This window comes from Notothenia rossii (genome assembly GCF_949606895.1).
Source record: "Notothenia rossii genome assembly, chromosome: 4".
NCBI lineage: Eukaryota > Metazoa > Chordata > Actinopteri > Perciformes > Nototheniidae > Notothenia > Notothenia rossii.
This window is the reverse complement of record NC_136902.1, coordinates 15,715,614-15,742,910: the sequence shown is the minus strand read 5'-3', so window position 1 is coordinate 15,742,910 and position 27,297 is coordinate 15,715,614. Positions and strand designations below refer to the sequence as shown.

The window sequence follows — 27,297 nt, the reverse complement described above, 5'->3', positions numbered from 1 at the left end:
GTATCCACATCAGATCAAATGACTCACCTGACGTGAACCCTAAGCTGTGTTGAACTTGTAGGTGTTTTCTAGAGTTGATTTTTCTGAAAATAACAATTAACTTCCTCAGTTATCCTGTCAAGGAGATGTGTCAGCATCAGAATACCACAGTTTTGCAATTTTTTGTTCAGTGGATTAAGAAAAAACAGGAACCTCACGAAAAGAGACACTGAATGCAGAAAAAACGAATTTCTGTAATACAAAAGCACTTTTATCACAGTTATTTTTTGGCAAAAGTCATTTCTTTCATTTATATAAATAGCATTTGTATTATCTACCAGACATAATGTTCCAATACAAACAGTGTTGAACAGGTACTTCTGCAAGTGGAGTCAAAATGTTTGCTGAATAGAGAAGTGCTGTATGCCGTGAAAAAACTAAGAAAACATTGACGGATTCAGAGTTTGTTTTTAGAATGTAATGTGTGCACATATTTAAAAATAGGTCTCTACTATACTAACAGCAATACCTGTGGTACATGAAAACTGAATTAACTGACAAATGTTGGAGCACACTTCAGTAGATACCATAAATGTTTCCACCTGTTGCACTCTTTCCAACTGTGACCGCTTTGGCTCAGAAACCTATGCAAATTTGTCAGTTCCTGTATTGTGTAAGTGAGGTATATTTTGCAAACATTTTCTTACTGGTAAGCATATTTACATAGAGTAGATAGGACAGGTGTTGACTAAAGAAGCATAAAGAGCGTCTGTTAGAGGCAAAATGCAGGAGACAGGACGGAGTATTTACCTCATCTTTATATAGAAAACGATAGGTGCAGGTTGTATTTAGTAAAGTCAAGTAAAAAGAAAGTAAAATAATAAATGTTTGAATGTTTGGCACTGGCAGTGCAACACCAATCCTCTTTGTCTCATGTATACCTATCATGTTTCCAGCAGAACAAGAGTCTGTCCACATCAGACATGTGAAACCTGAGATTAAAGTTTCTCTGCTCACCATGGCAACACACGGAGAGGCTCGTGCTCTTGTACAGTTCCTGACCTTGCCTTGTTGGCTGCAAGTGGCAACTTGAGCCTGCTCTGGGTCTTATCAGAAATTATTATATATGAGTGATGACGTGTCACTCGGCCCTTGCGTTTTCTTTCCTTGCGTCTGAGGCAGCAGTGTCTCTAGTCTTTTTGCTAGCTGCCGTGCGAGCCATACTGAGTGCACTTTAGCCAGGAGTCTGTGCAAGCAGTTCCACCTCAATTTTCCAGTTCTCTTCTGTCTTTTCATCCGCCCCAGCTCTTGTACAAAGCCCCTGAAATCCTGGGGTAAGCAAAACCGAGGGACACCTCTGAAGGCCTTTGGGATGTCCCTGCTGTGGCAGAGGCCCTGGAAGTAGACAAGGGCCACTCCTTGACTTTTGCATTCCTGCAGCGCCCCCTCTAGGCAGGCCAGAGCAGCCGCAAATACTGGTGCGATCACTGTGGAGGGCTCAGTCTGTGTGTACCAGTCTTTATCATCACACTCTTTTTTAACTGCAGCTTTCTCTCTTTTGCATTTTCCCAGTCTTCCTCCACTTACTTCTTCCACTTCCTCTCTCATGTTTCTTTTACTTCTTTGCATGTTTGCTCTCTCCTCCCTCCACTTCTCATGGGTCTCCGTGGCTTCAGGACTCCAAATAATCAGCACTTTTCCTTGAGCCTCCCGCATGGCTTCCCACTGCCCGTAGAGCCAGGGAAGGGGACCCAGATCAGCCACTCCAGTCCCAGGCTCAGTCCCGTTTTTCGTTTGTGAGCTTTGGGCCCACAAAGCCATGTGCACAGAGGCACTTAGCTCCCCCTGCAGGATCGAGGCTAACGCACACACAGCAGAGACGTGGGCCGACTGCTCTGATGAGCACACAAGTAACACTGGTTCCCGAAAACACAGCCAACCTAGGGATATGGGAAAAAACAGGGGAGAAAAAGAAGATGTTCTGAATAATTTGTTAATTCAATTTCACATCAGACTGTACATGTACCACAGTTGCCATCAGGTTCCAATTACACAAATAAATCCAGGCAGTACAACAGTATAATTAAAATGATTATACATGCAACCAATCAAAGGCACAGGGGGAATTGAACCAACCTGCTGCTCCACTTTTGTTGAGACGGTGGATAAACATTCCCAGTAGAGCAACAATAACCACGGATACCAAAGCTGTCACAGCATACATGCCACATCTGTCAGGCGAGTCTGTAGAAATAGAAAATTACATTTATTTACTTTTAAAAAGTACACATAGCAGTGCATTTGCGCTCATGTGTGCATCTTGAGTACACTCACAGTCCGGGCACAGAATTCTTCTTCCAAGTAGAGCTGGATGTGACTGCCACACCTGCAGAAAAAGCAAATTGTTAGAGGGAGATGAGAGAGAAAGGTCACGCAGCATGTCAAGAAAGACCTTTACCGTGCATGCACATGATTTTACCTGCACACATGGCTTCTCAGCAAGGAAAAGAAGAGGCACATGTATCATTGTTTTAGTTGTATACGCTTCCTTTAAAATAGATAAGAAGAGTCATATATTTACTTAAATGAACATTCATATACCATCTTTCTCACAATGTACGTATGCTTACAATTGTCACTGAGTGGACCTGCCCCATTGGTGTACACTCCCTCTCATTAAGGACACAGAGTTGAGCTGAAAAGCTTGCAGGAGCTAAAGAGGTGATAAACAAAACCACACTCTGCCTACCTGGTCCCATATGCACCTCCCATGAAGACATACCTGTAAAGGACAAGGAGAGGGAAACAGACAGTTCAAATACAATGATCAGCTATAAGCAACATGTTGGTTTTCCTGTTTGACTCACCAGCCTCGAAGCGGCAATAGATTTCTTGACTGCCTTGTAGGGACAACTGCAAAACACAACACAAATATGTGAATCTACATCTAAAAAGGTAGACAACTGAACATAGGTTAATGCAATTTGGCTAAATCTCACCTGCAGACACATCTGAGGGTGTTTGTCCACTGCAGATGTGTTGTATATCTGTTGGGGAGACACAGTGGTTCTTTGAAGCTTTATTGAATTAAATCAGGAATGTATTACTAATACCGACAGCAGGAAAGCCAAACATACCATGTTTCGCCCAACTTTCCTATCCTCCAGTGTGGAGTTGAGCACAGGAGTGCAGAGTTTTTTGTTTTGCCTCCAACAGAGGGAGGCAGAGATGTTCAGGTCACTGACAGGACACTCGGAGCTCCAATTCAAACTTGATTCGTACAGTGAGACCTCAGAGGAGAGCCAAACATCCCTGGCATCTATACAAACAATGTGGACACAGATGTTTATGACTCCAAGTGGCCTGACTGGTTTATCCAAGGATGCGATCGTGGATAAAACTAACTGGATATTAATGTACGAACATATATAAAAGAAAACGGTATCAAAGTAAACAGTATCAAATAAAAGAATAACAAAGTCATTTTTGTGAGTTAATCAATAACAAAACAATGGTACAAATAAAATTCCCTTATGGATGTTTTTGATTAAATCTGACTGAATCATCGTCACACTCACCTGTGTGGCTCTTATTCTGAAATGGGCACTTTTTATGACGCCGGGCATCCGTATGTGTGTAAAAAACCTGTTAACACAGACAATGTACAGGTATAAAAAAACAGACTTATTTGGCTAAGAAATAACTTTGCATGTATGAACACATGGAGCTGAAAATACCTCCACACACACACAAGGCAGCAGGTAAGGGAACTTAAGAAGACCTGATCGAGACTGAGATGGATCAATCTTAAAAAGGGAAAAAAATAAATGATTACTTTCTTTAGTGTGTAGAAACAAAATAACACACAGGCAGATAAATGTGCCTCTGATACTCACAATGATTAGGCTGGAGAAAACCGATTCCTTACAATTTCCATTTTGTTGGTAACACCATCTAGCTATGACTTCGCCTCCAGGCTCCACCGTCACCAAGATGGATTTAGACGACTGGTTCACAGACAGATCAAAGTCTGGGATGGGATCTAAGTCACGCAGAAATAAATAATATACAGGATGTAATCATCAGTGTCGACAAGGAAAAACATTTAGACGTGTGATGCACTGAAGGACAAACGAGGACATTTGAAAAAAGAAAATGCAGACGATTCGGTTCCTCATAGAAGAAGGGGTATGCAAATCTAATACAGTTATCATGACACATTTTTGCCCGCATCTGCGTGAATATTATCAGGTTAGCTGTGGTTTACACCATCATCATAATAGGAAAAAAGATAATTAGACACTCCAGAAAAACGCGGGCAAAAATCCTTGATTATGCGGGCTAAATTCCTTGATTATGCGGGCTAAAATCCTTGATTATGCGGGCTAAAATCCTTGATTATGCGATTAAATATGCGGGGTTTTTATGTGATTTTATGCGGTGAAATTGCGGGAAGTTGCGAAATATGCGGAAAGTTGCGAAATATGCTAAATATGCGGGGAATTTAAAAAAAAAAAAAAATTAAATATTGGGCTGTCTTATTTATTCTCTCTCACACACAACCTGCCACTAACGTTAAACCCCTTTACTATTCAATTAAACACATTGAATGTTTATTTATTGTAAAAGCAATTGGGCTATTTTAATCTCACCCCCCCCCCCCCCCCCCCACACACACACACACACACACTTCTCCGCCTCATTCTGTTTTCATTTACTCGTTCGTTATCTGACCAGCTTCAATCTTGTAGGCTACTCACTTCGTTTCTTGTAGCCCTCGAAAGGGTTTTGGAGGTTGATGCCTCGGTGAACGTGAGTTGTTTGGCTTTCTTGTCCGCAGCAGCAGAAATCATTTTCGAATGTTTGAATGAATCAAAGTGGGTCGTCACCGTCGATTTTCTCTTATGCTCCAACACACAGTTGCACGGGGTGCAGAATAGTTTCCCCCCACTTTTTGCCCAGTCTTTAGTAGAAATGTTCGTCAGTAAATGAGATGGATTAGATTTTTTCATCTTGGTGTTTTCTCTATCGTGTGAGCTCCACACGTTCACTCTATACAGTGTTGTTTACATTCTGTGATGCGCGAGCTGATGACGTCACGTCAAGACGAGTTAAAAAATGTTTTTCTCAACTTTGTATGGAAAAATGCGGGGATTATGCGGCCTTTTGATAAATATGCGGCCTTTTAAAAATCTGCGCCATTTTGCTGATTATGCGGTAAATTCTGCGATCGCAGAATCGCGTTTTTCTGGAGGGTCTAGATCAGGCATCCTCAAAGTCCGGACTCCGGTCCGGATCCGGACCGAACGACAACTGTCTCTGGACTCTGAGCGAAATTATACTTTTCATATGTATTATCTGTATTATCTGTGTTATTTTTGAGACAACGCAACGAGTCAAAATTCTCCGCTGTGTACAAACAGCGCTCTATCTGTCTGTCTGTCTGTCTGTGTGTGTCTGTGTGTGTCTGTCAACGCATTGGTCCAATCACATTCAGCATCCCGTCAGCGTTTTTTCCCCCCCACCAACACTCTGCGAATCAGAGGCACAGTAGGGCGGGTCTTCGCGGAATGCGGGTGGGAAAAATGTGTGTTTAAAAAAAAAAAAGTCAGAGCGAGAGTTAACAGCTCATCTAGTTGCATCTGTACTGTAGCTAGCAGCCTAGTTTCACCTACCGGGGACCCCGGGGCGGCATGGGGTGGCAACTGCCACCCTAAAAATAGGCCTTGCCACCCCAGTTGGCAGCTTTGTTTTGAAAGAAAAGTTGTGGCTCATCGGACATTTATGAGAGAACGTCTCTAATGTCCGAGTGCAAGTGAATGCAGCACAAGACACACGTCTTGTAACGCACGTCAACCCATGGCGCGAGCGTTGAAATATGATTGGCGGCAATTTCATTTGAACGGTACGGCGCAAAACGAGAAGCATTCGGACCATAGACTGATTCGGACCTAAGTACTGAAGGAATGAGGTATTTGCGGTCTACAATGACAGAGAAGAGACTGTCAAGTTTGGCTGTACATTGAATCAATGGCTGTTCATTGAATCAAAACGCACTAAAGCTTTGGATCTTACTAATTTGGTGAGGCGTTTTGCTGAACAAAATGGTAATCGCGGCATTCAGCTGTAATAGAGATGATGCTCTGCTCACGGGATGAGCATACAAAACTGTTAAGATGATGACCTTACGAGTTTTTTCTTTGTGGGGGTCTGCCCCCAAAAAACTGTTCTAAGTCCTGAGAAAGTCAAATAAGACGGTGTGTAAAACTACACTGCCCAGCCAAAAAAAAGTAACCACTTTTTTTTAACTAGGCCAGTAGGTAAGGACTTTCCACTGGATAATAACTGAAGTATAAAATAATGCATGACTGAAGTGATGGAGACCATGTTTGAAGGCAAACAAAAAGAGGAAATGACAGGTCAAATAAAGCAAATCCCCCTCTCAGATTCCACAGCAACCAGAAGAACATAAATACTGGCTGGTGATTTGATTAATCAGCTTTGTGATGGAATACAAAATGCACAGTGCATTTCCTTAGCTGTGGATGAGTCCACTGGCACCACTGACAATGCTCAGTTGCTGGTGTTTGTGAGTTTTTATGATGAGGCAAAGGGGGAGTTTGTTGAAGATGTGTTGGGCCTGACGAACCTCAGTGGACACACAAGGGGGCAAGACACTTATAAAGCAATGATGGGAATGCTGAATGAAAGAGGGTGCGGCTGCCTTTATTCATAACTGTGCAGCTCTGCGACTCTGAGGGATCAAGCACAGACGCAATAACAATGAAAACTGCTGCACACAGATTATTTTTGTTTTTGCAACCTCGTGTTAAGAATCTTGTTGCAATTGTTTAAAATGTTGAATGACCGTAATCATCGGACCTTTGTCTTATTAAAAACATTTTTTTGGACCTTTAACATTTGTATTTGAGTACCCCTGGTCTAGATAATACATTTAGCCAACAATAAATGTAATGCCTTCAGTCACGTTCACATTCTTGTAAAATCTATACCAAAAAGAGTTTGAGCTATTGCTGGTGGTGACCAAAGACACTTCTTCAGAAACCTTATTTATTGTTTGTTTTACTTTTACCTTATCACCTGTCGGAGAAAGAATGTGTCACACCCAACTCATTTCCTTTGAGGTTGAAGAGGGAGAGTTTATCGATAAAAGCAAACAAAGATCAATTGTAGCAGAAAGAAAAGAAAAACAAATACATTTGAAAGTTGAAAATTGAGATTAAAAAAATGAAACGCCGACATTTCTTAATAATATATAATCGTTAGGATAAAGAAAGCTATAATATGGCATTCAAAGCAAATAAAGACCACTGGAACAATGTGGTTGGATGGGAAATAGGATGACATTCAACATTTATATTGCCCTCAGGAAATAAATGGGGGATCTTTGCCGGTGCACAGTGATACCAAATAGATTTCCAGGTCTCAGTAGATTTGAATCTTATTTTTTTAACTAAAAGAGATAAATCCTTATTACATTACCTGGTATTGTGTAGCTGACACTGCAGCTGGTTGATGATGTGTTGTATGACACAGTAACAACACTATTTGCTGAATCCTGGACACAATCATAAACCAGTTCCCACTAAAAAAGATAACAAACACCATCATCATCAGAATTGCATTCACAACGAAATGTGTGAGTATACTTGAAAATGAATCTTACCAGATCAAATTGGGCTTTGCTGTGTGGCTGTGAGACACTACTTCCACACTTGACTCTTTCTTCATGCCTTTTTTTCTTTTTTCTTTTGCACTATGTAAAAAAGATAGAAAAAGAGACATGTTACCTTTGTGTTCTCCCTTCTTGAACAACTGTAAACGGTGGGCTCATATTGACATATTACATGTGTGCAGAGTTTGGGGCAGGTGGAAAATATCCAACCTTTGTCCCTTTTTTTATAGGCCTGATTATTTCCTCAAATGATGAACGACGAATTTCAATTGTCGAGGCATTACAGAGGTCTGGAAGAAAACAGACTTTTTTCAGGCAATGACAGCTTCAGAGATCTTAAAATGTAAAACAATTGAGATAACATGATGGACTTTGCATCTATGGTTAGACCCCCTTACCATCAGTCTTTATCCAGGCATGAACAACGACACATCCAGAGTTACCCCCCCCAGAATCCTTGGGCATGGCTGAGGTCAGTTTCACAGGGCATTGTCCCACAACATCATCTGTCCAGACAAGAGAAGACCATTAGACCCTGTGGCTACTGACACTGATGCTTTTATTGGGATGAGACTGATAATAAAACGTACCATGTTTATGTCCTCCTTGATATTCCTGCATGTAAATTAGGGACAAGAGAAAGACATAAAGGTGAAAGGGATACAGCATTAGCAAAAATGCGTAGGGATTCACCCTTTCACCAACACTGCATTTTACTTTATCATGAAAAGAAGATTCATTCCCTTCACTTCAGTTAGTTGTATTTAAAAAATATTGAATTAGTTATTTGTTATTAAACTCACCCGACATGTTATGGTGGCACAGTCCAGCGGCAGTGGAGCCAATATGACGGATATAAGAGCCAGTGCGGTGGCGAAGCGACTCTTAAACATACCGCACATTTAAAGTAGGAAATGTTCGCATATTTTGTAATTTATAAGTCACAATGTTGTGTCCTCACAAAGCTGTAGTTTTCCCGCTAGTTGGTCCACATGTCAGGTTTCTGCTAGTGAGCGAGTTGAAAAATATGTCCTCCTCTGAACAGGTGATCTGTGCCAAAAGGAGCCCACTGCTGTGTTCAGGTCCTGCCAAGAAAGACGTAAATCTTGAGTGCGTTAAAAAAAACATTTTGCATAAATATGGTCGTGGCCTCAGCTCCGCCTCACTATCAAGTCTCATGAGAAGAAACCAAGCCCACTTTTACCTTACTGAGGCCCCAGCAGGAAATAATAGTGCCTGAGGAACCTGTACTGTATGTTACTGTATGATTCTCTCTTTCTGTAAGATGAGCCCCCAACCCACCTTTACCTGGTGCCAGGAAGTGATGGTTAAGAGCCCATGATCTGTCTCTCACCCACACCCACACATACCAAACGGCAGAACCCCCCTGCAGACCTTAAAGTAATAATAGTACAATACCCCCCACACACTCCTAACTTCATTTATGCACAGTGCCTAAAATAAGTGTCAAGAATCCATACCAAAATATATTTTTATATGATACTTTAAGCATCACTGGTCAGAGGTGGGAAGTAACTAAGTACATTTACTCAAGTACTGTACTTGTGTACATTTTTTGATATTCCATGTCACTACATTTCAAAGGTATATCGTGTACATTTACATATTTTGTAGCATTAGTAACTTTACACATTTGGATTAATGATGTGAAATATAAACAACCCTTGAATCAGACTAGTTACTGGAGTAAATTCACAAGATACCTGCAGTATTCAAAGTAATTAAAACTAGCTGCACCTTTACCAGCTTTGATTAAAACACTAGTGCATCAATAATTATAATCAAAACATATAATTATCCTGGAATTTACCAATTTGCATAATAAGTACTTTTGGTTCTCTAAGTATAGTTTGATGCTTATACTGTTCTTTTACTTGAGTAACATTTTGAATGCAGGACTTTTACTTGTAACAGAGTATTCCTAATCTGGTACTTTTTTACTCAAGTACAAGATCTGAGTACTTCTCCCACCTCTGTCACTGGTGCAACCAATACGTTATAGAAGTCACATCATTAGTTTGTCTGTAATTTAAATTGATTGTAGACATACTCCTGTATATGAAAAGAAGTCAGTATTGACAAAGCCCTACACCACGAACACAAATGAGCAACCAACTCTGAGAAATCATTGTTAGTAAAGGACAGGGTAAGTCACAGCAGCAAATTTGCCCATAGCAGGCCATCGTAAAATAAAGTGCATACAATCTCTGGTTTAGATTACTTAGCAGCTGTGGTTTTACCTTAACTATCTTGTTTGTGCATACACTCTCAAATTAACCGCATAAAAAACACACAGAAGTCCAATGTGTGTGTTTGAGTGGAGCAGTTTGTTTTACGGAAAGCCAAAATAGGGCATTTGGTAGATAACTGGTTTCGCAACCGCCTGAATTACGCTTATCAGTTGTTTCCACATATTGTTCGTGGCAGGAAACCATGCATCTTAAACCCAGAGTGGTGACGTTTTGATTGCAAATCAGACGACATCAAGTTTGTGGGTGAGTAAGTGTTCCAGATGGGTGGGGGATCTTTATCGTGCACGGAAAAGATTGATCAAAATCTATGGTTCGGGGTGAGGAAATTCACATTGTCAGCAACTGATCATGAACAACAGTCCATTAATGGCAACAAATATTAAATGGCAAAGGTTGTTTAACCAGTAGAACCAATAAGTGTGCACAATGCAAAAAAAGCTGTAGATCGATTGCAAATCAAACTTACCGTAACTGCCTTATCCTCACAGTGAAGAAAGACTTAACATAGGATGGCATATTCTCCATGATTTAACCCATCTAGGTTGCGCTGACTTCAAAATACTACTGTTGTAGCACTGAAGGTTTTAGTGCCAAAATACATCCATGTTCTTCTGCTACATTCGTCTCCAGGCATAGGTGTGCTTGTGTCTTACACTGCACCACAACTTTTATTTTAAATTAGTATTATTTTTTAAGCTTGTTTTATGTTGTACTCCTCTTGGCTTTTAATGTATTGAAATAAGGTGTATGGTTATCTTTATATGGTTTTTGGAAAGCATTTTGAATAGCCTTTTTGTAAAAATGTGCTATGTAAATAAACCTTGCCTTAGGTATGATAAAGAAAGCCTGTGTGCTGAGCAAGGTATGATAAATTCACAAGATGCCGGAGGTTGGAACACAACTCTTTCCAGTCATAATAAACAAGAAAGTTTAGGTGTTTAGGGAAGTAAGACTTTAGCTTGGAGCGTGCACAATGCCAAGAAGCATAGAATAAAGATAAGTATCAGAAAGATACAGTCTAAACCTTTCTTGAGAAGCACTTGAGTCACAACTTCCTTGTTAAAAGTTGAGAGGATTGGGCGGGGTAGTATTTGAACTAAAAAAAACAAGGATGTTTCACACGAGGGAAAATAGGAAAAACAGACAGTGAAAAGTGCCCTCAGCTGCAGACACAGTTACCACGACACAACCCACAAGTTTAAAAAACTCAATTATTTTTTATTAAACTTCTATATTTATGCAATCTGTATATATAAAAGTTCTAAAGCCATCAGCCTGAGACTAAGACAGACAGTGAGGCGATCATGTGTTTAGTCCTCATTATTCATTGACCAGCGGCCTGTGTGACAGACGTACGTTAACAAAACGGTAAAAACATGATGAACACAGAGTGAAAGACAAAAACAAAGGACCACACAACGATGTCTTGTGTAGCAGGAGTGATTAGAAGTAGTCCATGATAAAAAGGAGCTTGTGGACCTTGGAGTAAGCAGAATAAATAACATTATCGTTGGGTTGCCCACAGGTCAGTCTCTCTTTGTGCTCCGCCGTGAATGACTGGACACTAGCACCAGGCATGTTCATTTTTTTGAGTTTGTTTTGAGCGGTGGGCAGTGGATGTGAAGATGTGCTCCACAATCTGTGAATAATACCACATGCATTTCCTTGTTGACATTTTAAATGACATGTGTAAGAATGAAAGTGAGAGGCATAATAGTGTAACAATGTGTTACTTTTTTTAAGTCTGTAAACCACCATCTCATTTCTTATTAAACATATCGACCATAATACTAGGAATTTTTGGATTGGTGGTTTTAAACATAGCATATTTCTTCTTGATTATTATTATTATTATTATTTATCAATTTTTTTTCAATTCTCTTAAATACAATATTTTACATGTCAGATTAAATACGGCTTAGTGTGCATGATGTGTCTTGGGGCCAATGTAGTGGATGTTCTTTCCCCCACTCTGTTTCTTGTGTTCTGTGATGGTGGGATGGGCTCTCCATAGAGAAATGTATACTCCACAACACCTGGAGGACCAACACCTGTGTGTGTGTTTTCAGTCACTGTCACTGGTCTCGCTGCTGGGGTCTCCCTGCACCTTGCTGCGGTGTTGCATGGCGCGGTGGTAGGCCACCTGCACGGACTTGCGGATGTTGGATTTTCGGCCTTCCAGCATTTTCTCCTTGTCCAGTTCCTGGTCCACCCCAAGCGGCACCAGCTTAGAGCGCGGTAGCCACTGCCTGAATAAACACAAATATATATGCAATTAATACATTTTAATAAAATCAAAATAAGAACAGTTCCTCTGTAGGTAATAAAATGTAATGTGCAGGATGGAGGACATTTTACATTCATATTCTATTTAATATTGAATAATCCATTCTTTCACAATAATATCCTGCTTTAAATTTGTTACTGGAAATGTCTATTTCCACATGTATATATATATTTTACACTTTTTATCTTTTAATGCTATATTATTTTTATCTAAATCAGGGGTGTCAAACTCAATTTCATCTCGGGCCACATTAGCATCATGGTTGCACGCAAAGGGCAAGTTTTATATACAAGACTATAAAAAATGCATATATAAATATTTAATATATATAAAATAATGTATTATATTACATTATTGCCTCTGCATTGGATTATTATCGGATAGGGTAATAACTTCATAAGTCTCTTCAGTAAGAATGTCACAAAATGATTAAAAAAGAAAAGCCAAATTCTGGAAAAAAAGTCACAAAAAAAAAGAGATGACATTTTGAAAAAAAAAGTCAGATTCTGAGAAAAAAATGAATATTTTGAAGAAGAAAAGTCAAATTCTGAGAAAACAAAAGTCACATTTGAGATGCATTGTGCTACATTTAGTTTATGGGCAACGTGCCTCTGTAAATCGGCATGTAACCTTATAATAAACATATTACATTCTTTGCAAGCTCTTGTGGGGCCACATAAAATGAAGTCAGGGGCTGGATTTGGCCCCCGGGCCTTGAGTTTGACACCCCTGATCTAAATGGAATAATCCTGGGTCAGCAGTTCAACTTGTAAGAGGATCATCAAGAGAGACACTTCCTGTTGTCATTATGTTTCTCATACTTTTGCGTTTCTTCAAACTTAAAAAGGAACATACAGTATGTGATGGCGCGGCAAACCATGACCTAAAATACGAACTGTATTTCCCCTCCCGCTTTAAAAAAACACGGCTGACCTATTTCTGCGTGTGTTCCGACGCTTGAAAAAATAGTGCAGTTTCCTTTTAACTACTGCCACAGAGTGATGTTTGTGCACACCTCCAGTAACTAGGAGGCCTGCTATGCTTGTGTTTTCTGTTTTACTCTACTCATCATTTAAGGGGGAGAAAATAAAGATGCAATGTCAGTGAAAACGAACGAAGAAGAAACAACCTTGATTGATAATGATGACAATACAACTTATTAAAACAAAAAGAGAAGATGAGCAGAGCACTGACCATGTTCTCTTGTTGTCAAAGAAGAGCACCAGGAACAGGTGCTCCCGGGCCTCCTGGGTCATCTGCTCCCCTAGTTTCAGTACATCCAAAGGTGGGACAGGGATTGGGACGCCCCGGTGGAAAACCCCCTCCCTGGGCATCTTAGGGTCAATTATCTGAGGAAGAGAAGAGGACCGTTAGACACCCAGTCGTTAAGCTGCAGCGTGCCCTTACTTAGTCTGTGCTTTCTGCAGTGTCCACTTGTTTCTCACCAGAGCCGGATATGAAGGATAGCCTCTGCACTTGGCCCACACCAGGTCCAGAGCTTCAAGAGAAGAATAATCATCAGAAGTCATCCAGCATCCTGACCGGGCCCGACCCCGCACCACTGAGGTGTAAGTAAACAGGAACAGGAAGACAATCTCCGTTGTGCATCCTCTAGCTAAACCAAGGTTCTCTACATAATCTATCTGCTCTGAGATTACATTAGAAACTAAATCCCTTTCCTTTTAAAGGTGTGAGCCAAATGTTGTAACTATAATCTGTTTCTGTAATGGGGCAACTAGGCTGGGTGAGATCCTACAAGACTTGAGTGCTGGGTCGGGGCTAAACAAATGGTCTTAGTGCCATTTGAGAAAAATACAACATTTGCCCCCAGGAAAAAACCTGATTAGTCACAGAGCAACCTTAAACACATGTCAGTTAGATCGTTTTGATAAGTACTTACTGATACAGTGTCATGACAACATCATATACGTTTCCACTGGTGATTAAGAGTCAAATCAGATCAAATAAAAAATGACTGCTATCATATCAGATTGGTTACACACACAAAACCAATTGCTGTTTGGCTGTACTGAATCACCATCTGCATTCATATTCAAATAGTTCGGAGAAGACACTTACCGTCTACTTAAAAAAAACGTGATAACGACAGTGTGCTTACAATGTGAAACGGGCCGCGATCCTCCGACGGAGTAGGAATCGTTTTCAGTGCCCGACGTCTCCTCACTGCTGTCCTCCTGGAAGGCCGAGCGGGAGAACGACGCCTTCCCTCTGCCCTGCTTAGAGGGGGTCGTACTGAGAGAGGAGAGACAGGAATACACTTTCATTCAATCTGTAAAAGATGCCATCAACTAGGGCTGAACGATATACCGTGTCATGGCGATAATCGCGATATTCACATCATAGGGACGTGCGATTTTTTTTAATTTTTTTTTAGGGCGTTCGATATTAAGTAGGTAAATGAACTCAAACATGTCATGTTACAATTATTTTGCTGCTTGCTACAAAAGGAAAACTTGCGTGGCTCTCATGTCAGGGGTACTTGAGTGGAGTGACATGCAGGCTCTGAGTCTGCATGCACAGCAAACAACTATTTCAGATGCCTTTGCCGGTGTTACACCATATGAGAAAGGTTCAAAACGGCATAAAGGAGCTGGTGTATAGGTGTTCTTAATTTTATTTTTATAATGTTGTTTCAAAGATGTCCACTACTTTGCTGCTATTTGCACAAAAAAGGTTTTAGTTGTGGAATAAAAAGTGAAATGACCTATTTGGTCACGTATGTTAATTCCCTAATGTGATAATGAAGCTTCCTATAGTTTAATGTAATACGTTTAATCTCTTGGATCCCTTCTAGACACCACTCTTCTTCATTCACAGATGAACCCCCTTATTTGAGGGTAAGCAACATGAATTATCATGACATGTTAGATCATGACTTAAGGTATGATGAGTCAACCAGTTAAGATCCAGACGTCCGTGACTAAAATCCTTCATCCGGTTAAATATACGGTAGTTAAAAAAAACGCAATATATATCGCAGGGGAAAAAAATATATATCACAATGTCAGTTTTTTTCAATATCGTGCAGCCCTACTATCAACCATTGCTGTTAACACTCACATGCTTTAGTAGTTGCTAAACAAGAGGTCGCAGGTAAACGTATTATTTTGTCGTTTTCTATTTGAATCAAAGTGTATTTTTTAACAAAAAAGTAAGGACATTTGAACGCTGCTGCCATGTTGATAACAGATTCACAAAACAAAAAGTTCTAATTTTAAAAGCTGAACAGTGCACTAAAATATGTTTCTGAAATCTTTGCATTGAGAAATAAGCACTGCTGTAACAGAATCATGATTCATATTTCAGTGTACCACATTTCTGATCAGACACTGACTCCAATTTCATAAGAAGTGAGCGGGGGAGGTGGGAGGTGGGAGGGGGACATCATTTTTTCCACAGACATTATCTGTCTAATGCATTACTGTCAATATATAGTGACAGTTTGAGCAGAAAACTGATGGTTGAATAACATATTTTAAAGAGATCAGTAAACATAGCTTGCCTGTATCATGCCTTTTACATTTCCAAAAGCTTAATAGTTAACACACTTTATCTTGGTTTCTGTAGATAAACGATAATGTAAAAAACCACCAGATGCTGTTTTACAAGGATTTACATGTTTGAACCGTTTCTTGGTGACTTCCTGGAGTCTCAGCTTGGTGGATACTAACATCAAAGTGATGACAAGACTCCAGGAAGTCACTTGAAAGTCAAACTGTTATTTTAGAGCTGCACAAAGTGATGTGTGGGTCTTTTGAAGGCAGAAGAACTCCTCCACAAGCTTACACACTGCCCTGACATGATATAGCCTAATGAAGCCGGTGCTGCTCATGTGTCTCGTGTTAATCGCTAGCTATGGCTTATGAGAGTGCTGGGAGTGAGCCATACTTGTAAATGTGTGCTATATATATATATATATATATTCACCTGGTCCTGTCTGAGGCCGCGCTGCTGCTGCTGCTGGTGGTGGACTCAGAGTCTGAGCTGGAGCGAGGGAGACGAGACTCACTGCGGTACACACAGAAGCTCTCCTTCACTGGCTGGGTTCCCCCGTTGAAACCGTTAGTTGGCAAACCTGAGGAGTGCAGAGAGTGAGGTCAGTGTGTGTGACTGAGACGCTGTAATAAACGTTTAAAGCTCCCATGTCATGGCCATTGCTACTGATCATAGTTCCATTGTTGAGGTATACTACAATAGATTTACATTGTGCAATTTTCCAAACTCACTTCGGTTTCTCATACAGCCTGTCTGTATAGTATGTGTATTCACTCTCTGTCCTAAACGGCTTGTTGGAGCTCATGCCCCCCCACCTCCCTGTGAGCCCAGTGGCCGTCCGCGAGACAGCGAGACACAGCGAAACCCAGCCCGAAACCAGCCCGAGCACACACACACACACACCCTGGCTGGGAGTTTGTGTGTGCGCTTACACACAGACTCACAGCCTCGCCACGTCCCGCCGTCTCAGGGAGGAGAAATCGGCGGAGCTGCAGCTGAGAAAAGATTGAGTGTGTGTGTGTGCTCCGCGGATTGGTCCATTTGGGTAAGGGCACGTCACTGTACCCAGGAAGACAACAATGGAAAAAGAGAAATCTCCAACGAGGCGTTCTGGGGCAGCATAGACAGGTCTTTTCTGTGTTAGAGTTGTACTCGCTACAGGGTGTACTTTGAGGGTTTGGGACTCTGCAGACCGTTTACATGATTAAAAACCTTCATAACACACAAGGGGACGGGTAATAACCGGAAGAGCATGACATGGGACCTTTAATATGCATTTATCCAAGCTACCTGGCAGCATGTCGTCGTTGTCACTGTCGCTGTCAGAGCTGGAGCTGCTGCGGGGGCTGCGGGGTCTTTTCCTCGGCCTGCTGGGGGACAGCATGGGCAGCTGGGGGGGGCCGATGGGGCTTTGCAACCCCACAGCGTAGCCAGCGTCCCGGTTCTTCGGGGGGCGACCTGGCCTTTTCGGAGGTCCAGCAATTTTTTGGTTCTTTTTGGAGAAGAGGACAGATGTCCGACGGCCCACCTCTGGAGCCAGGGCCGATGAGGACACACTCATGTCTGGTGGAGGAGACAGGTTTATAGGTTTAAATGACAGAATATTTAATAGCTATTTCATTTTTTCATGCACATTAAAGGAACACATGACCCCAAAATGAACTTCAATTACTCACCCTACGTTACGTAAAATTCTTAAAGAAAACATAATGATTTTTGAGACTTGGATTATACTGCACGTGTTGTCTGAGAGTTTGAGAATGGATGTTTTGATATAGTGTTGCTGTTTATAAAGTTTAATTGAATGATTTGTTTGTTTGTACTTAAATAATTGAAGGTGACAAGGGGTGAGTGCTTGATATTTTCCATAGACGCACCTTTTTCACCGATCTCCTGGCTGCTGCTTTCCCCCCCTTCATCGTGGTGTCCCGAAGAAGACGGGTGATGGGGGAGTCCCCGGTCTCCTCCCACAGAGTCCCGGCCCCCCATCCCAGAGCCCCCCTCCTGCTGGTGCACAAGCTTCCTCTTGATGACGCTGATCTCCTTTCTCAGAGCTTTGGCTCGACGAGACTGACCAATGCTGTGCTTCCCTGAGCTGACCTCATCGAGGCGCACCTGCAGGTAGTGCAGCTGCTCGTCCAGAGGCAGCCGCCGCCTGTTCTCCGGTAGGAGCAGCTCTGAGAGAGAGGCAGGGGGAGAAAACCTGTTAGACATCTTCAGAGAAAGTGTATGAACATGGGGAAAGTTAAACATTAAGGGGAACTTACAAGGATGTTGGTTGTTTCCTGATACTATGTGACTAGACATCTGACAACATTATGTTAATGTGTATGAACAGATTCATCAGACTTAATCTAAGGTTGTTTACAAGTAGTTCTAATGGTATTTTATTATGACATATGCCCAACAAGACAACTTAAAGGGGACCTATCATGCAAAATGCACTTTTGTACGTCTTTTATACAGGAATGTGTCCCCGGTGTGTTAGGGAACTCACCAAGTGTCAGAAAACACAACCCTCTCTCTTTCCCTCCATACCCAAATCTCTAAAAACGGGGCTGCAACGGATCGGATACAGACTGATACAGATTTGAAATTGTTCTGATGTCAGTGACGAGGAGCTCCGCCTATATGGCCAACTCTCCACCTATCAGGGGAATGAGAGGTTGCCGTGGCATGGTAACAGCATGGTAACATGACGCTCGTGCCTCGCCCCCCTCCTTTGCAGGGGGGCGAGGTCAGCTGCAGCTCATTTGCCACAGAATCAGCCCTTGCAAAAACAGGGCTGGAATAGAGCAAATAGAGCGAAATGAGGCATGGCTAAAATGCATGATCTGTTTGGTATTTTGAAAAAAAACTTCACAGACATGTTTTATATAGGTATGGCTTTACAATATATTATTCAAATGTAGCATGATAGGTCCACTTTAATCTAGTAAAACAGATGTAAAGAAGTTGTATTTACAACATCGAATTAATAAGAACCAGGTTTATTAAAGGAACATGAATGTGTGAAGTTTTTAGAAACTAAATGGGCGAAGAAGCTACTGTGTCTAACAAGTTTTTTCTCTTCAATATATTTGCTCTCAGCGTCTTACTCCATATATTTCTAATACTGTTCCAGTGCTATATGCTCATGACAAGAAATGTTACTGAGATGTGATCAGTGAAAGAAAAAAGAAGAAAAACCTACAATAACCAAGTTCAGCCTTGAAAGCGAAACTTCTAACTCTTATTTCCTTATTTTCCTTAATCTTTACTGCACACATGACTCGTGGTTACTCGTGGTTACTCGTGGTTTGCCTGTTTTAACTTGTATCTCACATTTCTATATCACCCAAATTCCCCTATAGTAATAAGAGTAACACTTGTTCCTGAAAACCATAATTTTACAACAATGTGAACATTGTTTTGTCCCAAAATGCAGGGTGTCAGTTGGCCCCTAAATGTGGTCAGACGAACTGAATGTTCTCTTTGCCAAAGTACATTTTGCAATAAAAAAAATATTCTTTCACTTTGTTGCTTGAGAAAATAATTATTTTTGCTACCATAAATCCCCAGCCAAAGTGAAGAGGTTCACTCACCTTCGTCATTAGAAGACAATGGCCTGTCTCGATCTCTGTCTCGATCTCTGTCTCGATCTCTGTCTCGATCTCTGTCTCTGCTTCGCTCCCTTTCTCGCTCCCGTTCCCGTTCTCGTTCCCGTTCTCGATCCCTCTCTCTGTCTCGGTCTTGGTCTCGCTGGCTGTCAGGGCTCGGCTCACGGGGGAGGTGTAAGCCCGCCTCGTAGTCGAAGCCTATCCGCTCAGCGTGGCGTCGGGCAGTTCTGATGACGGACCCCCCCATCTCTCTGAGCCGCAGCGCCGCGCGGTAGAAGACTGTGTCCTTGGCGTTGTACTTGAGACAGTTGTTGACGATGAGGCCAAAGTCTGACTCAAAGGACTCAAACGTGAGGTAGCGATGGGACTCCAGCAGGTTCCACATGGTCTGGAAGTCCATTGGAGTGTCGATGTGGTCCAGGTAGTCTGGCACCTGGAGGGTAGAGATCAGGAGGAGGAATGATTTGATAAGCTCCTGATTATGTATGAGATTTTTCAGTGTGTGTCGATAGAAGTCAGAGCGAACGTCGACAGGTCAAAGAAGTCCCATGACCAACACTGGGATTTGATGCTGCTAACAATATGGAATAATGGGCAAAATAACAGCTGATATATTAATATACAGAGATAATTAGTCTTCATCTCTTCATAACTATTAGAAATCATATGGATAAAGAAATAATAAGATATATACTGTACATCAATAACATTAAACATGATATACTAATACACTGAGGAGACAAATATTATTTCAATGTAATCAGTAATAAGATTAACACTAATAATAATAATCAATAGATTACATTTGTATAGCGCCTTAAGGGACCCAATGCCGCTTTACATGGTGAACAAACAAACAAATAATAAAGTTACAATTAAATGAAAAGCGGTGTGGAGGAGTGGACAGTGATATAGAATGAGGACCCATCACTAAAGGGAACATGCACACCTCCTGAGTGTGTTTGAGTGTGTGCTTACCTCTGCCAGCGGAACAGGCTCAGTGAAGAAGTTGTTGATGTCTCTCTCCTGTAGCTGCTCCAGCGTGCTCCTCAGCAGCACCAGGAAGGGCGTCAGCTGCATCTCCAGCGCCATCTGCTGCACTTTAATCTGAACACACACACAATTCATTAGCAATGTACACCTGCTGACTAAACATAGAGAACTCTGTGTAGTAACCACTTTGCATGTGTTTTGAAATTCTATTTAAATGTACCCACACACTCATATGTATGGACACTAAGCTGGCAGCAGACTGGCAGTGCACGTATTTCATTTGATGAGTTGCTTTGTGTGCCCTCAGGTAGATTGTAATAAAATAGTGAATTACTTTTATGACCCTGAGGACATCAACATTATAAACTCAGTCTTTAACCAGGAGGGAAACGGAAAAATGAAAGGACAGCAAAGAGACATTATTTCCCTGCAACAGTGTATATAAACAGCAATCTCTCTTAAAATGTTTAAAAGAAAATTAAAAACCTATCTTTTTAATATGGCTTTTAATTTGGGTTAACTTTAAATTCCCACTGGTATCATTGTCCATGTTTTCTGTACTTCTTCGGTTTTTGCTTTTATTTTATTTTTAAAATTGTTTTATTTTAACCTATTTTAATTTCTGTCAGCTTTAATTCCAGGGAATTTCATTAGGATCACTGTAGATGTTTTATCTCGTTCTGTATTTATTTTAATATTGTTTTTCTTGTTCTGTAAAGCACTTTGTTCTGCTTGGCGCATGAAAGGTGCTATACAAATAAACTTTATTGTTTGAATATTTGTTTATTATTTGCACCTAATTATTGAGGTGGTGTTATCTACACAGGGGCACGTAGGGTTTTGATACCTGGCATTGACAGAACTAGAAGGTGTTTATGTCTCACCGTCTCCCTTTTGAGCTTTTCCCTCTTGCGTATGAGCTCCACCAGCAGCCGGGCTCTCTCCAGGTCGTGTCTCAGTCTCTGCCAGGCCTTCAGCTGCTCCTTCAGGGCACAGGGTTTCTCCTCGTCGTCCGTCTGCAACACCAACACGCACAAACCCATAGCCATGTTAGACAACTGAATGACAGAATGTAAGTGAGTAAAGCGTGTAGCTGAAGAGTGTCTTCTTTACAATGTCACAAGGCTCCGAGGGGAGTTGTTCTGGAGTTGGTGGTGAGAGGGGCTCAATGTGTCGTTGGGACTGCAGGTGGGTTTGTAGCCGGCGTAGCAGAGGCACGCCGTTACGGCTCTGCCTCTTCAGGGTCCAGTAGCTGTGGAGGCGCTGCATGAACTGGCTCTTCCTGGGTACAGTCAGGTTACTGGTGATTTTGCTCAGCCTGCAAAGAAACAAACAATACATTAACTGTTGTACTCAACTGTTATATTTGCAAAACTTTCTTCATTGTTAGCAGGAAAGTCTTCTGTATTCTTTTTTGTTGTTGTGTTTAACAGAACAGCACTTCTAATATCCTACTCAATTCTGTTAGCTGTAATTACGCCCTTCATAGTGTTTATTGGAAAGACATTGTCAACATGTATATATTTGACTTTTTAGTCCTGTTATATTTTCTATTTTGAGATTATTATATTTTATGTTTGCTTATTTTCTACTCTTTTTATTTTCACTTGATGTGCAATGCCTTGTTTTAATTTGAGGTAAGATAAGTACATCTTATCTTATCTTATCTTTCTAGAGCAGGGGTGTCAAACTCAAGGCCCGTGGGCCAAATCCGGCCCGCGACCTCATGTTATGTGGCCCGCAAGAGCTTGCAAAGAATATTATATACAATACAATTGGTGTAATTGTTCAATATTTGCTTTTAATTATTTGCCCTAGACTTCTGCTTTCAGGCGTCGTTATTTATGAAGTTATTACCAGAACTGATAATAATCTAATGCAGAGCCAATATTGTAATACATTATTTAATATATATTTATATATGTGTATTTATATAGAGAAGCTAAGAGTGTGCAAAGCTGTCATCAAGGCAAAAGGGGGCTAATTTGAAGAATCTAAAATATAAATCATATTCTGGATTTTGTAACACTTTTTTGTTTACTAGATAATTCCATGTGTTCTTTTATAGTTTTTATGTATTTAGTATTAATCTACAATATAGAACATTATTAACATAAATAAAAACCTTCGAATGAGCAGGTGTGTCCAAACTTTTGAATGATACTGTATATTTATATAGTTACAACCGGCCCTTTGAGTGTAACCATAATGCTAATGAGACCCGCGATGAAATTGAGTTTGAAACCCCTGTTCTAGAACATTCAGAGATGCCAACCACAGTACCCTAAGTCGTCCTAGTATGTGATAATATTGATACTAGTCATCCATTTACAGTTTAGCACAAGCTTTGGAGAACACACAATACAGGCAAACATAGTGTGGAAGCACCTGTGGGGGGGTATGCAGGGCACAGACACCACTGGCGCTGCAGCTCTCCTCTCAGCTAAGATCTTCCTCGCTCTTTTCATCTTCAGCCTGGACTTGGCTTTCGCCCTCTTGGCTCGCTCAGAGCTCCAGCCCTTGGAGTCATCGTCGTGGCAAATGCTCGGCTCGTCATCCTCCTCCAGCTCTCCTTCGCTGTGGGAGGAACCCATGCTGGCGCCGCCTACTCCTGCAAGAGGTCGTGCTGATCCTGGCGGCGTGTGGATGTCACAGTAAGCTGTCTTTCGTACACTAAAAGAAGTGCCGTTGGCCCCCGTCTCTCTGACCGGCTCCATTTTCATGTAGAGGCCCGCCTGCTGAGCGCAGGTGACATGGAAGGCTGTGTAACAGTTGGCTTTGTGACACTGGATGCAGGCGCCTGAACCTCGCTGCTTGCAGATGTAGCAGGTGAGCTTCCAGCGTGCGGGGGGAATGTGCTCAATACTGTCTATCGGCTCCAGGAAGACTGTGTTGGCGAAACAGACCTGAGGAAAGACAGCAATTTTTTTTTTAAATCACTTAGTATAACAAGACAACAGACTGACTGAGCTCTACTAACAATGATGTTATTTTATTAGCCTGAGTGTTTTTCGTTATATCAATTATGCATCTAGCACTTTTTATCAAACCACTTGCACTCCACATTGTCCAAACTCTGCCAAAACAACCATCCACATATGTGCACTACAAAGATACATCGTGCTCACAGGCCTGGACTTTTCTATGCATCAGATGAGAATGTTAAATACATTATTTTCCCAACGACTAAATGTAAAGCAACTTTTGTTCTGAAGGAAACAGACAAATACTAATAGCAGTGAGCAACACAGCACAACGCAGAGCACCTCAAGCTTATGCAGTTCTGATGGAGTGTGTGACTTTACCTCTGGGATCCAGAGGGCACAGACAACATGCGCCCAGCGTGCATCGTCTGTCTGTTTGAAGGCGCCTCCCTTGTTGGGGCAGAGAGCGCAGTCCACAGCTCGACTCGGCGACTGAAGGCAGCGCCGACATAACCACTGGCCCTCTGGGATGTAGGGCACACCGTAGCACTCTTGGTGAACTGCCAGGTTACACATGTCGCAGAAAAGGATCACATTGCTGTTCTGACACTCCCCGTCGTTACAGATGCAGCAGACAGCATCTTCATCGATCAGGGTGCTGGGGTCAGCCTGGGGGAAAAGAGGATAAGGAAGAGTTGGAAGAATTCTATATGTTTCAATGTTAAAAAAAAAAAACGTCTTCCCCTCAGAGGCCAAATTCATGTACCTTGTTGTGGCTCTCAAAGTAGGACTCCTTTTCTAGGCGGTCCATGAGATACTCAAAGACCTCCTGAGGAATGGGAGTGACACCGTCGCGCCGCCGCTTGTCGTTCATGATGTCCAGCCAGATGTAGTCTTCTTCATCAATGTCGTACTCTACCTCCTCATCCAGCTCCTCCACAGACTTGTCAATGTACCTGAACCCCAGAGCAGGACATAATGTGTATATTAATTACATAGTAGTATATGTAATTAATATAAATATATGTACAGTGTACAGTTTTATTATTATGCTGCTGTGTTATATGTGTTATTCTATTTTTGTAACTCTGGCACAACCATTTCCTTCGGGATAAATAAAGTCCTATCTTATGGGTAGAAAACAAGTGTTATAATTGGGATTAAAGCTATAGCAACACATGATACTATCTGTAAAAGGAGGATATAATAATAATGAAAAATCTAGTCAAAGGCAAAGGCTTTTCGTTATACATGCACGATTAGCTGTACAAATGAAAACCTGTATGTGTGCTGCAAATATTCATGACTTATATTTCTGTATAAAAAAGATGCCTCCTGTGTACGTGCACCCAATTATTATGTGCCTGCCATTATCTTTTAATTGCCTGACATGTACAATTACCAATATTCCAGCTTCTAATTATCATACCTGCTATACAGGTATTAATGATTGGCATTATAACTCTCTATACAGACCTGTAGTAAGATGCCGGTCGAGGAGGGGCTTCAGGTCTCTCCTGGTCCAGCTCTCTGAACACCGCCTCAGGGAGCTTGATTGCAGGGCCGGACTGAGCGCTGTGATGATGAGATGAACCCTCCTTCTTCTTTTCTTTACTCTTATGTTTTCCAGACTTTGGGGTGGACTTGCCGCCATTAGAGGAGGGGATATCTGTCCGGTCCTTGCCACCACCTCCTACCTCGCTGCCTCCGCCGTCGCTACCGTTACAAACCCCTCCACCACCACCACCAGTTCCAGAGGTTGGAGCATCCTCTGCATCACTATCTTCCTCTGACACCACGTCAATGTTCTCAAAGATGCTGATGCGGTGGATGCGTCCTTGGAAGTCCAGCTCCACCATGCGCTGTGCCTGTGCATAAGTCATTGTTTCCCTGCCCGGAGAGTTAGAGTGATCCGACTGGTTGGGGCTACCAGGCGTGTTCCCCCCGTGCCCCAGTCCCCCACCACCGTTACCTCCACCATCGTCCGTATCCCCTGAGCCAGCCAATGAAGCGCGAGGAGGCCGTCCCTTTCTCTTTTTCTGGGGGACAGTCTGTGCAGGAGTTGGGTTGTCATGGTCATAGTGGTACAGGTGATACTCAATGCCACTGTAGCTCTTGTAGACCTTACGGCAGGACTCCACAGGGCACTCATAGGGGGGCTTGGTGGCCCGCAGGTTGTGACAGAACGTCTTTACATCAAAGTCCAGTCCCATTGTGCCAACAGCCACTGCTGGGACAGATGCTGTTCCAGTTTACATCTGAAAGACAGGGACACAAAGGAGGACCATGGGTGAATCAGATGAGATTTAATTACAATACATTAGGTAGAGAAGACCTACTGTTACTGAATTGAAGCAGTTAGAGACACCAGTCCAGGCGTTCATTCAGACTGTGCACCTGTTATGTTGTAGTCACGTGACCATATCCCTCAATCCCAGTGGGAAACAAATTGTTATGTTTTGTCACACAGTCACAGGTGCAATTTACGTCAATATTTAGGCTTCTGTTCCTTGCCAATGACAGTTATGTCCGGATAACGTGCAGTGGCACAAAGAGCATAACAGTAAGGCTAGTTGATAGCAAATTACAACTTGTTTAAAGCCCATCAATCCTGGCTAAAACAACAGTGCACACGACAATAAAAATATCCCAAAACTAACCAGAGGACTTTATATGCCAGCTATCGTTAGCTTTAGCATGTTTCTGATGCTTTCTCCTCACACAATGAACCCTTTAGCCAAGCAAGCTAACAGCAGCTAGCAAACAACAACACCAGTTCACTGTCGAAACTGCAAAAGCTAAAAAGAAACAAAGCTCAGCTTCTACTCACGAATTAACGATACAATGAAGCCAACGCTTTCTTACATTATTGTCTATCTTTATAGACGCACAGTGCTTCATTATAAGTGAGTTAAAATCATAGCTGCTTTCACAGGGCAGACGTTACCTACACAAAAGGGGTGTTACTTAAAGGTTGCATAATGTTTTTAATATAATTAATAGCAAATAATGAACACGTGTTTGAAGTTAAATACACAGCAGTATGAATGTTACTTAGATGACCATTCAACATCTTACACTGTTTCCCTCCACAATGACCTCACCCTGTGAATACCTAATACTGAACAGCGAAATGTCACTATTACATCTGACTTCACGAGGTTATACCACTACTACTGCGTATGGGATCAGGTATATTGTTTATTCAAACAGCTAATGTAGATAAACCATTTAATTATCATTCCCTGTGTAGCGAAATAGCTCTTAAATGCTGTGCGATGCGAGGAAAATAGCCAAGCTTGTTATGCATCTGGGCTGTAATGGTTACTCCGGGTTTACAGGGCACATTGGGTTAAGACGGAATATTACAATCAATACAAATATACACCATTAATTACCATTTATTGTCAAAGTGTGATCATATTCTCCTACAAAACAAGGCTTCAGTCGCTACAGATCTAACGTTATAAACACTTACTACTCCACGTTCCTCAAGACTGCGTGCTTCGGAAACCTCTCACAGATCGGACGGATTGCAGATCGATTTTTTGTTCATTTAGAGAACTCCAGATTAGATTCAAGGGAAGCGTAGGTGCTGTGAAACGTGTTTATAAATCAATTTATTATCCAGATCGTTGCATTGTGTTGGGAATAATTCAGGAACTCGGTTGAACAAAAGGGGCAACCGTTGCTGTAGCGCTACGGCGCAGACGCGGGTTGACACATTCGCCACACAAAGCAGGGTCTATTTTTCTGGTTTGGTAATAAATAGAGGCTAAATACCTGGTTCGAACTTTTTCTAATAATGATATAAATGATATTCTGTTCAAAGATATTTTTTTATATAATTTATTTTTGAATGTCTATTGATCAAATACGTTCCCAAGGGTTATTTCGTCTTGAATGTTGCGAATCTGTGGCTTTGTTTCAAAGATGTCTGCAGGACTGGGTAAAAAAAAAAAACTGAAACCATCCAGCCTGGCCTGAGTGCGCGACACACTTAAACAACTACATACAAACTACTAACTAT

At 41.6% G+C, this 27,297-nt stretch overlaps 2 protein-coding genes across 3 annotated transcripts; both read right to left on the bottom strand.

Annotated features, from left to right (window-relative positions):
* Positions 1-213: 213 nt before the first annotated feature.
* On the bottom strand, positions 214-10,450 carry LOC307035290 (interleukin-17 receptor C). The gene is made up of 18 exons (XM_079674417.1): positions 10,415-10,450; positions 8,479-8,760; positions 8,266-8,290; positions 8,074-8,181; positions 7,886-7,965; positions 7,667-7,756; positions 7,483-7,585; positions 3,876-4,021; positions 3,717-3,785; positions 3,558-3,624; positions 3,117-3,298; positions 2,979-3,026; positions 2,847-2,892; positions 2,610-2,761; positions 2,459-2,527; positions 2,314-2,365; positions 2,116-2,223; positions 214-1,919 (listed from the first exon to the last, which is right to left on the bottom strand). Exons 2-18 carry the CDS (start codon positions 8,575-8,577, stop codon positions 1,090-1,092), a joined length of 2,274 nt encoding a protein of 757 aa, XP_079530543.1. The 5' UTR covers positions 8,578-8,760; positions 10,415-10,450; the 3' UTR covers positions 214-1,089.
* A 695-nt stretch (positions 10,451-11,145) lies between these two features.
* On the bottom strand, positions 11,146-26,999 carry brpf1 (bromodomain and PHD finger containing, 1). 2 transcript variants are annotated; one of them, XM_079678837.1, is made up of 16 exons: positions 26,746-26,999; positions 24,744-25,525; positions 24,034-24,223; positions 23,649-23,936; positions 22,732-23,249; positions 21,457-21,661; positions 21,228-21,368; positions 20,329-20,457; positions 19,336-19,783; positions 17,629-17,928; positions 17,042-17,314; positions 16,184-16,331; positions 14,355-14,488; positions 13,681-13,733; positions 13,430-13,584; positions 11,146-12,197 (listed from the first exon to the last, which is right to left on the bottom strand). In XM_079678837.1, the coding sequence occupies exons 2-16, from the start codon at positions 25,478-25,480 to the stop codon at positions 12,014-12,016; spliced, it is 3,903 nt and encodes a 1,300-aa protein (XP_079534963.1). In that variant the 5' UTR covers positions 25,481-25,525; positions 26,746-26,999; the 3' UTR covers positions 11,146-12,013. The 2 variants fall into 2 exon arrangements, with proteins under 2 accessions (XP_079534963.1, XP_079534964.1); XM_079678838.1 differs by having other exon boundaries at positions 21,228-21,359.
* Between the last annotated feature and the right edge of the window lie 298 nt (positions 27,000-27,297).